This window comes from Chlamydotis macqueenii, chromosome 18, assembly GCF_036417535.1.
Source record: "Chlamydotis macqueenii isolate bChlMac1 chromosome 18, bChlMac1.mat, whole genome shotgun sequence".
Lineage (NCBI taxonomy): Eukaryota > Metazoa > Chordata > Aves > Otidiformes > Otididae > Chlamydotis > Chlamydotis macqueenii.
The window spans coordinates 3472597-3486827 of NC_141573.1; the positions used below are offsets into that span (position 1 = coordinate 3472597).

General features: G+C 42.4%; 1 protein-coding gene across 2 annotated transcripts in view; it reads left to right on the forward strand.

Moving 5' to 3' along the window:
- Positions 1-1940: 1940 nt before the first annotated feature.
- Positions 1941-14231, forward strand: part of PRKCA (protein kinase C alpha) — a 157453-nt gene continuing 145162 nt past the window's right edge. Inside the window, exons 1-2 of one of the 2 annotated variants that reach the window (XM_086762171.1) lie at positions 1941-2268; positions 5571-5602. In XM_086762171.1, the coding sequence (XP_086618297.1) occupies positions 2096-2268; positions 5571-5602 (205 nt within the window). In that variant the 5' untranslated portion in view covers positions 1941-2095. The remainder of the gene's footprint in view (positions 2269-5570; positions 5603-14231) is intronic. The other variant, XM_086762172.1, reaches the window with a different exon arrangement.

Consider the following 14231-nt stretch of genomic DNA (forward strand, 5'->3'; position numbering starts at 1 on the left):
CCTAACGAGGCGCTGGAACCAAGAGCCTGGGGCTCTCGCCGATGTTTCCATGAAGGAATCCTGACCAGAGTCACTCAGGAGAGGAACTGGAATCCAAAATGATTCAGCAGGTTTGTGAGACTTTAAGGAACGACCAAAGGTACAGGTTGGCCCAAATCTGACGTAATGCCACTTGCATCTGATTCAGCGCGATTCTCCAGTTTCAGCAGCTATGTTTGTAACACAGCACTAAAGGAACAGAAATAAATACGTTCCATATTTCTTGATAGAACACTTAATGAGAGTACAAAATGTTTCTTAGTGCTTCTCATGCTTTGGCATAAGTTAATTAAGGCAAGAAAAATCTATTCCCTCTGAAGAGGAATAAGGGATTTGAAATGTGTAGAATAGGCAGAAACCAAATTAAATTTTTTCATATTTTATTGAGTTTCAGATCAAATTTGAAAGTTGTTGCTTGCAAAATAAAAGCCCATGAAGCAAAGGTGTTTGGAAACAGTTTATAGGGCATCTGGCTTGATTCTATAAGTTTAGGAAAAGAAGTGAGGCTATCTGTGACATCAGTTATTTGATGAAATGCCATGGACATACCGGTTCACCCAGGCTGCACCCAGAAACCGAGGTTTTAAAATTAAGGATAAGAGCGTGTGTTACAAGTTCTTTCTGCTCTGTGGTAAATATCCATGTGCACTTTTCCCATCAGCAAATAAGACTTAATTTGAGTTAATTACCTTGCTTTCATTCTTGTGAAATAAAACATATTAGACATGCTTGCACAAACAGGCTTATGAGTATGTAGATATATTGGGGTAGAGGAACTTTTAATAAGCATCCATTTCTCATATGTGAAAACTTGTAGCCATGGGAATAATATTTATTTAAAAAAAAAAATTCAAAGTTGGGTTTTTTCGTTTAGCACGTACGTTGTGGTTTTACACACACGCAGTCGTGCTTTTTGTGGCGTTTTTCTGAACGTATGGAGATACTGTATAAATCGCAATATGAGAGATGCCACAGGCAGAAAACGCTTCTGTGTCCAGGGGCTTGTGAACGTTCCGCGTGTGAGGTGAAGAAATGAAGGCAAACGGCTCTGTTACTCTGCAGAACGCTGGATTACGTTGTGGTGTGCCGCGTAAAAGCAGAGCACAGGTCTTTTGTGCTTGTGTTGGATTCAATAATTAGTGGAAAAGACTTGCTGTGTGTTTCCTACACTTTTTGTCGAGGATATTTGTATTGTGTGGTAAATTAAAGACGCGTGACACACGGCGGCGGGGCGGGACAGGGAGGCCACCGTCCTGCGTGGCCCGTGGGTACCGCGGGGTGTACGGTTGCTCGGTGAGGCCCCCGGCAGCGTTCGGTGCAGGCTGCCGGGTTTCTGGGCGGCAGGAAGGGGAAAGGTTGGGGAGGGAGCGCGTCTGGGCGACACCGCCGTTTGTTGTGGTGGAGGAATAACAGATCGCGGGGAGGGCGCAGGAAGCGCGCAGCGAGCAGCCGGGTGCGGGCTGGCCCTGCTCGGCGCGATGGCGGTGGTTGTGCCGGCGGCACGGCCGTGCCGAGGGAAGGTGACGGGGAGGCACCGCCGGCCGGGGTGGGGGGGGGTTGGGGGGGCGGGAAACGGGACGGGGGGGTCACCCGGGCCTGCGGCTGCAGCCGAGGGCAGCGGCACCGCCCGGCGCCGGGCCGGTTCGGCGGGAAGGGGGGTGCGCGCGGGTGCGCGTGCGAGGGGCGCGGGCCGCTGACGAGGGCCAGCAGGTGCTGAGCAGCGCCCCCCCCCCCCCCTTCACACCCCCCCCGACCCTCGCCGTGCGCGAGCTCCCCCCGGCAGGGGGCGGCCCCGCGCCCGCCCCGCCCCGCCCCGCCCGCGGCCGGGGGCTCGCTCACCCCCGCGGGCGGAGTCAGCGGGCGTGGGTGCGGGATCCTCCTCCCGCTCCCCGCGCGCCGCTCCCACGTCAGGCGCGGGAGCGGGAGGCAGCGCCCAGCGCTGTCGTTGTCAGAGAGTCGGCGGCCGCCGGACGGGGCGGACGTCGGGGCGGTGACTCCCGGCGCGGCGCGGCTCGGCTCCCGGCACCAGGCGGAGGGGGCGGGAGAGGAGGGCGCTATGGCCGACGTGTTCCCAGCCTCGGAGCCCGGCGCGGCCCCGGACGCGGCGCGCCGCTTCGCTCGGAAGGGAGCCCTGAGGCAGAAGAACGTGCACGAGGTGAAGGAGCACAAATTCATCGCGCGTTTCTTCAAGCAGCCCACCTTCTGCAGCCACTGCACCGACTTCATCTGGTGAGAGACCCCGGCAGCGCCTTTCCCTTCCCCCCGCGCCCCCGGGGCCGCTCAGCTGTCGGGGATCCCCCGGCTGAGGGCAGCTCCCACGCTCCGCTGCGCCGCCGTCCGTCCCCTCCCACCCTCCGGTGCCGGGTGGCTGCCCCCGGCCCCTTCCCCCAGGCCCGGGCAGGTGAGCCCCGGTGAGGCGTGGCCGTCTGGCCTCACTGCCCCCCCCCGGCTGTGTCGCCTCCCCCTCCGAGGGGCCCCTGCCCGAGTCTAGGCGCTCCCCGGTCTCGGGGCGCGGGGCGGGGGGGGCAGCCCCTGAACCCGCCGGCTCTCGGGGAGCAGAGACCGGCTGGGGCTGAAGACCCACGCTGGGGACAACCCAAATCGTCCAGATTTGTGTTTGCTCACCTCTCGTCCCCCCGCCCCGGAGGGGAGGGGAGCTCGGCCGGCGCTACAGCTGCTGCAGCAGAACCGGAGGGTTTGTCTCTTTTCGGGCTGTGGGTGCGTTGCTGCGTGGCACAACTTCTGCAGCCCAGCCTTTAACTTTCTGATCCGTGCCTGCTTTGTTTCCTCCCGCTGAGGGAGGGCAGGGAGGTCGGGAATGCCCGGCGAGGCTGCTGCCACATTGCATGTTTCGGAAAGGGAGGGTTTGTTTTTTTTTTATTATTTTTTTTTTTTTAGGAGCAGGGTTCCTGCTAGAGAGAGGGAGGAAAACTTGCAACCAACACCCTCATTACTCAGCTGTTTGGGGGGGGGGGGGGGGGGAAATGTACCTGTGGGTTGCTGGCGTGCCCTCCCCCGGGCAGGGCTGCAGGCCCGCACCGGCCGGGCTCTGCCCGCACCGACCAGGCTCTGCCCGCACCGACCAGGCTCTGCCCGCACCGACCAGGCTCTGCCCGCACCGGCCGGGCTCAGCGCTGCGCTTGGGCTCCCCCCGCACCAACCCGAGCGGCGGCTGAGCCTCAGCCTTGCTCTGCGGCTGAAGTTTTCCCTGCGGGTTTCCCTGCTGAAAACGAGCTGTGATTTATTTCAGCCAAAGTTGTAAATGATCTAGAGGGGTCTGCACGCAGCTGGCTCTGTCTGTGGGCGAGTGTCTTGCTCTTTTCAGATGTGTTTATGCGTCTGGGCACAGACCTTTGCCTGCCTTCTTGAGTTTTCCTCGGTTGGCGTGCTGGAGAAAAGACTGTGATTGTTCCAGAAACGATTAAAATACATTTACACTGTAAGGAAGGAGAGGAAAGGAAGGAAAACTGAGATGGGTAGACTGCAGAAGAAATAAGGAGAAACAAGTCAACTTTTCGAGTGTATTTTTTAAATTATTTTTTACTATTTAAAAAAAAAATTGCAAAGTTTGATATTGTAAAAGTGAGAGAACTTCAGAAACTGCTTCCAAGTTAATCTAAACCAGAATGAATCAGGGGGTGTGAAAAAACGCTGCAGGATTATTGTTGGACCGTGTTTGTACAGCTAAGTAGCACAAGTAAAAAAATGGAATACTGTCATGAGAGGATGGATTTGAAAGTGAAAGGATGTCCTGTAACTGGCAGGTGGTGAGAGTCTTGCTAGTGAGTCTGGGGAAGCTCTTAACATTCGTCAGATGAGCGTCTGACAGCTTGAAAACTTTTGTTTCATTTCCTCATTTGAAGATGGGCAACTCTTGAATAAGCACCATAGACCACAAAAAGTGCTTCATCTATTTCCAAAATGACATGTGGCAATTAGCGTATGCTGTAAGGTGTAAGGAACAGTAATTACAACCTTTCAATGAACTACGCAAATGGATTTGTTTTCTTAGTTTACATTTGACCAGGTAATATTTACGAAAATAGCTAAGTGCCTCTTAAACAACTTTCACCGATCTGCTTTGTTTCTGAAGCGTTGATGTTTTCTTAAAGACCTTTTACTTAAAATACGTTGTAGCTGATGGGGGAGCGGGCTGCAGCTGGTTAGTGCATTAATTCAGCGCGAACGCAGGAGAATGGCTGTGCTTTTGGAGTAGATAACACAGGAACATTCTTAACAAATAAGTCTGTTTAAAAGGATGAAGAATTATCTAAAAGTCTGTTTCATGTTCTGCATCCTGCTGTCAGCTTCCCTGCAGCTGCGTTTGCACGCTTCCAGGACATGCTTTTTACTTTTCTGAAGACGAGAGATAACAGCAGCAGAACGACAGTACAGCGTAGTCACGTCTGCTGCCGAGTAAACAAACAATTTCTTATTTCTTCTGACTTTCTCAGCTTAGGCCTGCTTGTAGCCCTACCAAGCAGAGACTGTTGTGGAGAGATTTACAGAAGTGCTCGAAGCTGTGCAATTTCAGCTGCCACCTGAAGTAACAGCGTACTAAAGGTTTTGTCTCCTCTCTAAATAAATACAATGGTTGATATAATTGTTAAAAAAAAAGCATTTCCGCCAAGTTCATAGTTAAACTCCGTGTTCTCACTGCAGAGAGCCTACTGACTGGCTTCTACAGTGCGTGGCTTTGGTTCACTTGTCTTTTAGCACCAGCAGCTCCAGCTCTCCAACTGAAAAACACTCCGCAAAGAGGGAAAAGGCAGAGAAATGTTTATAGGGAGGACACTCAAAACATTTATTTTTGTGGAAAGAGAATGTTGAATGCTTAAAGATAAACAAATAAATAAAACCAGCAACAGTGCAATTTGCTAGGGGTATAATGTATGTTGGAGCTCTGGATAGCACTTACAAGGCTTGTGTGTCAGGGTATTCACTGGTGAATTATTAGATTTTGTTATGGAAATGAAGCAAGGAAGCTGGAAGAACAATCGACATGAAACCAATGGGCCCATCTTCTCATTTGTATTGCAACAAGCAAAACCTTTAACCTGCCTCCTTTCCATGCAACGAACGGCTGGTGTCTGGCTGAGACACGTCACGGCGTTGGCACGCAATCCTAAAATTTGGGTTAAATACTAAGTCTGGTTTGCTTTATGGGCCTTTGCTGGAACTTGGAATATTTTACATTGCTGTTAAATACACGTGTGACATTAAATGAGTTGAAATATTATGCAATAATCACAGATGATGATAATGGTAGATCCAAAATAGCTTGTAAAATAATAATAATAAAAAAATTGTTGCCAGAAGCTGAAATTACATAGCTGGTGACAACTATTGTTCTCTGCTTTGAAATGGGTGGGCTGTTCTGTGTTGTATATTTTAAAATCTGTTGCTGTCTTAGCAAAATCTGAAGTAATTTAATATGAAGCTATTTTATGTTGTTATAGATCAGTGAGAAAAAAATTAGAACTAAACACACTAAGACAGGTTTTCTTTTTTTCTTTTTTTTTTTTATGCAGGGGATTTGGGAAACAAGGATTTCAGTGCCAAGGTAAGCCACAACTGCTTTGTTGGCTAGCACACGTTGTTGCATCTTACTTTGAAGGCAGCCAAAACTTGCCTGCAGCAAGAAGGAAACAAGCCTGGAAAAACTAAGCAAGCATCTATGTAAATTCTAAAGGAAGACAATTATTCAGTTAAATAACTATTGATATTTATATCATATACATTGAACAATCAAGTAATCATTCATGCTGTAATAACACAAAAAGTAGGGTTTTTTTTTTTAAAAAAAAATCTCATCATGGCTAATGTCATGTAATCTGCATGTAGTGCAGCTTCCAACTTTTCCTGAAAATAATCTGTGCAATTTAGCTTTTGCAGAGACCATTTTTCACATCAGAAGCTCTTGTCTGTGTGGGCGTTTTGGAAAATGGATTCACTTTTTAGTCATATGGCTTCTTTTCATAACCCAAGCTCCCTGTTTTTAATTTTCATACGCTGTATGTTTAGGAGGACCTTTGGTCGGAACTACATTTTAGGACAAGCAGCGTTTTTCTGTCTTATGTAATACTTAATTACAGAAAAATCCACCCCTACAAAATCACCGATTTAATAAATTCTGTGAACCTTGAGAAACTGAAAGCTGCTATAGTGGAAGATAGCTATATACATAAAAGCCAGAGCATGATATGCTGTATTCTTACGTGTTCTGTATTTTTGCCAAATTCTTTAAATTATTTAGCATTTAATCATAAAATAACCACACCCAACTATTGTTATTTTTTGTGTCGTGTGTTTACCAAATTAGGATAAGGCTTTTTGTTGTCCCTTTCTGGTCCCCCACCTCCTTCCCTATCATTTCACCTGCAGATGTACATTGTGTACTCATTAGCTAGCCTTTTGGTTATTTCTTTCATGACATTTTTAAATGGTTATTTGCTAATGCTTCAGAGCATATTTGACTGTCCTGAATGTTGCTTTTACTTAGTAGTTGGTGAAATTATGGATTCTGTGGTATTTTTGTGAAAGTTGATGTTAGTTGATACTTCTTGAAATTAAACCTCTGAGAAAGTGAATGTGAAGGAATGATGCCTTTTAAAGATGTTGCAATAAATATTTTTCTTTCTGCAAGTAGAAACTTGCAGACACACACATCTAGTGAAAATATTGCATGCCTTATTAAGGTCAGCATGCAACCATGAATCTTAAATACAGCTTCCTCTGTGTCTCAAGATGTTAGTATTATTATTTTTTTTTTTTTTTTTTTGCTACTCATCACATCCAGAGCAGTGCTATAGATCAATCTGTAGTCCTCAGTCGGCAGTGGAATGGCATTTTCTGAATCCCATTCAGGATAGCTTGGTGGTTCCTAGTTAAGGAATTATTCAGATGTACATTACAGATTTTTATTAGTATACAGAAAATAAGTAGGGCTGCATTTAAATGATACCGTTATCTTAAGTTTTGCGCCATGTTGACTTTCTCCTGTCTTCCCGCCAGGCAGCTAGTGGCTCAAATTGGATGTGATCCACTGAGCTGAGCCACAGATCCAATTTCAGTAGTTCATTCCCAGTTGTTTAGATTCTGTGTCCAGAATTCCTTCTGGCATTGTAATTCTAGTTAGCTAGGAATAATTTTGTCTGATGTCTTTATAAAGGTAGCTAAAACTTTGAATTCAGTCTCATTTTCCCTCCGAACACCATGCATGAACACAACCAAGAGTAAAAAGCAGTAGAGCAGCCTGATTTATTTTTAAATGCTTTGGAAGTTATACTTTTTAGGAATCGAAAAACGTTCAAACCTGACTTTTGTTTGCATCAGAGCAAGGTTCTCCATTTTCTCTTTGGAGACTGTTGTATTCAGTGTTCTTGTCTATATTCTTATACAGTCAACATTTCCAAGAATTATTCAAATTTTAGGTAGTTTATAGCACGTTATTGTTGGTGCACTAATAAGTTTTTAAGTAATGGGGTTTTTTGCCATCATTCATCAAATTCAATTGTGATCAAATCAGAGTTCATACTCTTGGGATACTAGTCTTGAAAAATAAAACTTCTGTGATAAAGTTAAGCAGCTGAATCAATTTTTTTTTTCAGTTCAGCTTTCTGAAGTTTCATCTAAAAAGTCACCAGCTAAAGCTGGAAAGACAAAGTAGCGATCCCGTTAGTGAGAACATGAAGATTTTTTTTTTTTTTTTTAAAGTGTGAAACTAGAAGGTAGGTTGCAAAAAAGAAAACCCCCTTAGTTTCTTTAATTAAGTGACTACCTTTGCAGAAAAGAATGACAAATGAAGAATAAAATGGAAATTTCAGTATGACATGAAGGAAAGGAAAGACTATTACAGTGACAGCTCCTAGCATAACTATAGTTCTCGGTCCGTCAGAGTTTCCATTATAAGAAACCTTTTTAGCTCTGTCTTCAAGAGTGTTGTAAAATCTGCTGTTAGACAGAAACTTGATGTCAGGCAGGTTTCAGAGGTGGGTGGCTTTATTATTTCCAAAGTTGTCTTAAATTTGTCTGGCCTTTGTCACCAAGGGAAGAGGAAAGGGCCGTAACAGTCCGTAATCAGACTCAAATGATGCTTCTACTCTAAGAAACTGCAATTATTCTATGAATAGTAGTTCTTTAATTAAACAAAAGTCCTAACTTAGCGTTTATGCAGTATTAAACGTTGCAGCTAACACAGTATGTTTCTATATATCTTTAAAACTTCCTTTTAAAAAGTACCACACAAAATGCAGTTCTAGTTTTATTTTTAAGAGATGCCCTCAAAAGAAAGGATTATTCTTTTATGATTAAATTTTATTTAAATTAAAACTTAATGCTATACTGTAACAATCTTTTTTTTTTTTTTTTGGCCATTAATATCCTTTTTCATCAGGCTTGCTTTGAGCCTTGGAACATGTTTTCAATTGTCTGTAATAATTTTTGGGTTTTCATTTCAATTCCTTGTTTCTGCCTCAGTGTTCAGCTTCAGCATTACGTACAAACATTTAAATGAGTTCTTTGGAATTGAAGAGAAAGCTTTGCAAAATTCTTCCCTCCCCCGCCGCCCTTATTTTTATGGGATCCCTATAAACTTGCAAAAGGCAATAAATTTGATGCCCTTAACGTGGCAGAGGTTCAGGGTGCAATTGCATTATTACCGCGCAAATGCTTAGCAAGAGACAGTACACGTCCGGGGTAGTTTGTCTGTCTTGGTGTGTGTGTTCTAGTGTGGCTGGCTACTGTGTATACTAGATATTCAGAATGGCTACTAAATTTTCCAGCTTTGAGTTGTGATGTGTTGTTTCACGGAGAGGCTGCAGAATTCTGTTGCATTATAGGAAAGAAACTTTTTCAGAGCGAGGGTTCGGGGTCAAGAAGTAACGGTGGAAAAGCGTGGGCCTGTCTTTGGTAATGTGTGAATTGGAAAATGAACTTGGAAGAGTTCAGCTGGATTAACTTTCCCCTAAGGAATATATTTTCACTGCCTCCTGTTATTAGGAAGCGTTTTGCTGTTTGATATTTGTGTTCTATTGTTGATTTATACAAATGTGAACTATTCTAAAACATTGTGCTTTGAAACAGGAGTTCTTATTCTGCTGTTTTGTTTTTGCTGTTTTCTGTTGATTGTCTTTGTGGTAGTGAAAACATCGTGATTATTTTGGGGAGTTATGGCTTTGTTTTGCTTTGTCAAGCAGGACAGCAAGTTGTCTGTAATGCTGAAAGCTTTTCTCTGACGTGCACCTGGAAATACTGCAAGAGGAATGTGAAAACTGGAATAATTTAAAATTTTTTTCAATCTGCCACAGTATGAAAGTTCCTCTTTTAAGAAAGCAATTTTAAATTAAGCAAGCTTTAGAGTTAAACTGTGGCTTCATCGTTCTTTTGATACTGTTACACTCGGAGTATAACCTGTATTTGTTTCTTTTGGTTTGATTTGTACGAGCAGTTTTTTCTGGTGCACAGAGGACAACAAACAGTGATTCACTAAGATATGAAGAATGTATGTTCAAGTATGTATGTTTGTGTATGTTTATGTATGAACGTATGTTTGTGTATGTTTAGAGGTTGCTTTAAGTTCAGCACTGAAGGCTCAGCAAGTTCCTTGAGGTGAAAATATTTTTAGTTACAGCAATATAAAAAATGATCAACTCATCTTCCTGATGAAGAGCCTGTTGTTAATTCTCTCCCAAATGGTCAAAACTTGTAGTTATTAACTGCAGGTTTTCCCTCTTTGGCGTGGTTTCTGTAGGGTCTGTTGAAGTGCAATACTCTGCTGTAGTTCAGCTTTGAAACATTTGACTTAAGGATAATAGCTAGCGAAGGAAGAGTTTCATGTTTATTTTCTAATTTACATAAATGAAAATTAGATACATCAATTAAAGAAGATGATAATGCTTAGCTAATCTGTGCAACTATTGTTATTTCCACTTCCCCCCCCCCCATCTTTCCTTGATTTATTTTCAGATTGTTTTTTCCGAGTGTTGCATTTTGTCTCGAGTCGATGTGGCAAGCTTTTTGGAATAGCTTGTACCGTGCTAGGTATGCTTCCCAACACTGCTGGTTCTGGGCTGGTTAGACATCTGTAGCAGCTCCTTCACTGAAAATGGAAATGGTTGGATTTTATTCTTTTTTACTGTCCTTGTAAATATCATAACGTTGGCACAATAACCCGGCACTTAATTTCCTCTGCGTTGTTTATCTTTTACCTGCTAGTTCTTGACCTCTCTTCTACGATGAAAAAACTAAAGAACCCACTGATGCTTCCTTCTTTTAAAAAAATAGATTTTCATTTAAAATGTTGTATTAAAGGTCTCTGTAAAGAGGTGGTCAAGAAACTAATTTTTAATGCAGTTTTGAACCAATGAAATCTCTGAACTCCGGTGGCCTGGTTGACATGGACAGTTTTTAATTGATCCTCAGTTCTGCTATAACATGTTTATATTGGAAGCAGGACAATTAATTCTTTCTTGTGTATGAATCCAGGCTTAGTTTGTGGTTTTCCATCCTGATAGTTGTTTCCCGTACCAACAGTTTCTTGTTCATTTTACTATCTTAATGTTCCCTTGTAACAAAAAAAAAAAAAAAAAAAAGTCAAGAAAAATGTATTGCATTGCTGTGTTCCTTCTCATAAAAAACATTTTCTCTCTTCCTTACTTGGAAATGTTATTGCCAAAGGGTGGATAAGATACAAAGTAAGTTTCCCTCTCTATGCCAGAGCTGCTTCCCTTGTATTGTTATAATTTTTGTGGTAATGTCGGATATTACAGATCATAGTTTGAACAATGTGTGTGGGTTTCTTTGCACTTTCTATATTACTTGCTAGTTATGTGCTACAGTTCACATCAACATTTCTGTAAGCCTGAGACTGAGAAATGAATTCCATGGAAGTCGCTGCGAGTCTGACTGTTGAGGCTTTCTGCGTAACTTAACGGTCAGCATGAAATCTTCTGAAACGGAAACTTAGTGTAGATAGACTGAAAGCAGCTGACTCATTAATATGTTTTCATGCATATCACTTGGAGGTATGTGTTCAAAAATGGAACCCCCACAGCAAAAACCAAACACATACACATGCCCTCCAACAAAAAAAAAAAAAAAAAAAACAAAAAACCAACAAAAAAAACCAAACAAAAAAACCAACCTGGGAGCATAAATTGTATCTGTGCACAGACAGTTTCCACAATTCCTCTGGCCAGCTGTGTCCTTTCCGTTGGACTTTTGCCCTCAGCCCAATCTGTGGACTGTGTATCTGTGGACTCCTTCTCAAAGGACAGTAATTTTAATGATCTGCAGATAATCCGACATACAGATTATAAGCATGCAGAGATGCTGTTTGCTGTGCATTTGTTTTGTCAGCTTTTATTTATTTGTTCTTCCCCTCCTTCGGCTGTCCCTTCCCTTTGCAACATATGTCCCATAACAGTCCTGTTAATTACCTGATACCAGTGTAAGTCAAAATTCTGTTCCTGTCCCCGCCGCTGAACTCCGAGACATCTTTGAGAAATCACCCATGCTCCAAGTTTTTACTGAGAACAGCATTGACAGACGCAGATGAAACTCCTGACTCTTAACGAGTGCAAATACTGCAGTGTTGGTTCAGATCAGGAAAGCCCCCTGGAAACGCGTAGCCAGCCGTCCCTGCTCTCCCAGCGCTCTGGTTTGCGCTGCTGGGGGGCCTTGAAGCGCGCAAAGTGGATTCCCGTTGGATGCTACCAGAGCTGCGTTACAGCAGCGCATCTAATGTCCTGCAGGTGCTAAAGGGTGTTGGGTTCACGCAGCTCATCCACCGTGAAACCCCTGAAATGTGGACTCTACGGGTGTCTAGTTCTTAGCACTGTTTTCCTCTACAGATCTGTTCCTGTTGGAGCGTCACTTGGTAATGCAGACATGGGGGTTACGCTTTCAGCAGTTGTGCCCTGTGCGGGGAGGGGGATGTGTTGTCTCTGAGCATCGCTGCTCTACAGAAAGGGCAATAGGGCATCTTTGTCAGACGAGGGAAGATACATGTATTCATGTTGGTGAGGAACCTCAATCGTGCACATTGAAAAAAAAAGAAAATCTATATATCAAATAGATGCACAATACACCATTCACTAAATATACAATTCACTCTACATAGAACATGACAGATAAATAGAGAAATATGCTGCTGCACTTCTTTTTTTTTTTTTTTTTTTTTTTTTTTAAATAAAATTTCCTTGGTGACACTGTGCTCATCAAAACTGGAACATAATTAAATCTCATCTTGCAGAAAAAGGTTGGGTTTTTTTGTGTTTTTTTTTTTTTTTTTTTTCTTGTATCACATTTCAAGGGCAAAACTGTCTTCACCCTTCCCACACTTCTCACATGTTAAGTTTTGTTTTGTTTACTTGAATCAGTTGGATATCCCAGCAGCGTGTTCCGCTTACAAGAAAGTGACTGTTCCAGTGCCCTGGATGCAATTCTGTGAAGCTCTTCAGCTTCTAATTAAACATGTAGGAGTGATAGCTCATTGCGAGTTGACAGATAAACCAGTTCGAGTCCTGGGCAAGATAAAGTTTGGCCTATTCTTTATTTTCCTCTCTGCTTTGGTGTAATCCTGCACATCAAGCGCTGATACGCAGCCTCATACGGTGTTAATTTTATACAAGTTTTTCAGATGTCAGCGACTTATGCCGTGAGCGGAATTTAATGAAATGCTGGAAAGAAAGTTGGAGAAAGATGAAGAAAACAGATCTTCCCTGTTGGAATGCACTGATAATTATTTCTTTTATGTTTGTTTCTGCAGGGTGTTTCTCTTTAGGGTGAAAGGTAAAAATAATAAGTTATTTAATAAATACTTTAGGCTGAGTTCCTCAGCTTTTACATCTGCAGTAGAAAGCGTGAAAGCCTAAGACTGAATGACTCTCTTGTGTGTAATTAATTACAGGAACTACCCTTTAAGTGTTTTTAGATTCCTGTGGATGCTGAACGCTATAATTCTAACTCATTTCAGCAGTGCTTGTTGAAGACTTGTAGAGGCTGGGAGTGCTTGAGAGTTGGTTATCAGCTGTTAATTTTTCACTTGCAGCTATTTGTGAATAATACTGCCTTCTATAAACGTGATTCATAAGTTACCCTGTAAATCAGGCAGCTGAACATGTACGTACGTATCTTCCTGTGGATTTCATTGTCATTTACTCCGATCTCTTAATTGTAATTCAATTTACATGACAGTTTTGGGTTCCTTTCTGCAATTACGTAACCGAGACTGTAAGGTGCTGCAGACACATAGGCCTTTTTTTCAGAATATCTTCTAGTGACTTCCTGTAGATTTTGAAATCGCATTCCTGTCTTTATTACAAAATTTTTCATGAAATGAGCTTTATTAGAAGTCTGGAGTATGTCCCTGTAAGTGTAGAAGCTTATTAGAATTATTATTTTTGTCTGTCCTCCATTGTTTATAAAATGTCTCTTTTTTAAAAAAATAATTTATTTAGACTGGTGCAGAAATACTTTTTTTTTTTACTTAAAATGCAAATTTGTCCAGAAACAACAAAAATATGGTCATTGTTACTCTCTTAATTTGCTACTTTTTAGTTTTGAAGATGAAGCTGCAAAATTCCAGTTAATGCTTGTCTCTATATAATGGCCAGTCAAGATTTAGAAAAACACTTACTCTTCATTTACAATCACGTGTATAGGTTTTGACACTGTCAGAAGTGTCTCTGAATGGACAACGGTCAACGCAAGCAGCTCGTGCGGCACGTTCAAGGCTTTATTTACCTTATCTAATAATTGTCAAGTTGTTTTCTTTTTTTTTTGTTAAGAAAATAACCCATGTTCACCGAACAAAATTATGATTTTTAACTGGAGCTGCAGCCGTTGCCCCTTTTTTCCTTTAGCTTCCATCAGAAGAATTGTACAAAGCTATTAACGTTGTACGTGTTGCAAGCATTTGCGTACAGATAAATGAGGCTTGTAATTGCAGTTGGAAGTTGCAATTTTTATTCTGGAGAAAAAATTTATGAAGATTGTGATTGGTTTGGTTTTTTTTTGTTTGGTTTTTTTTTTCCCCTCCAAGTGATCCTTAAAATGCTAGTGTAATGAATTTTGGTACCAATTAATCAACCTTTTTCAACTTTTAAGTCTCTAAGAATCAGATGTTTAGAAATTGAGGTTCTGTATGCTTGGATTTCAAAACCGCTAATAACGTACATGAGTGGGTCTCC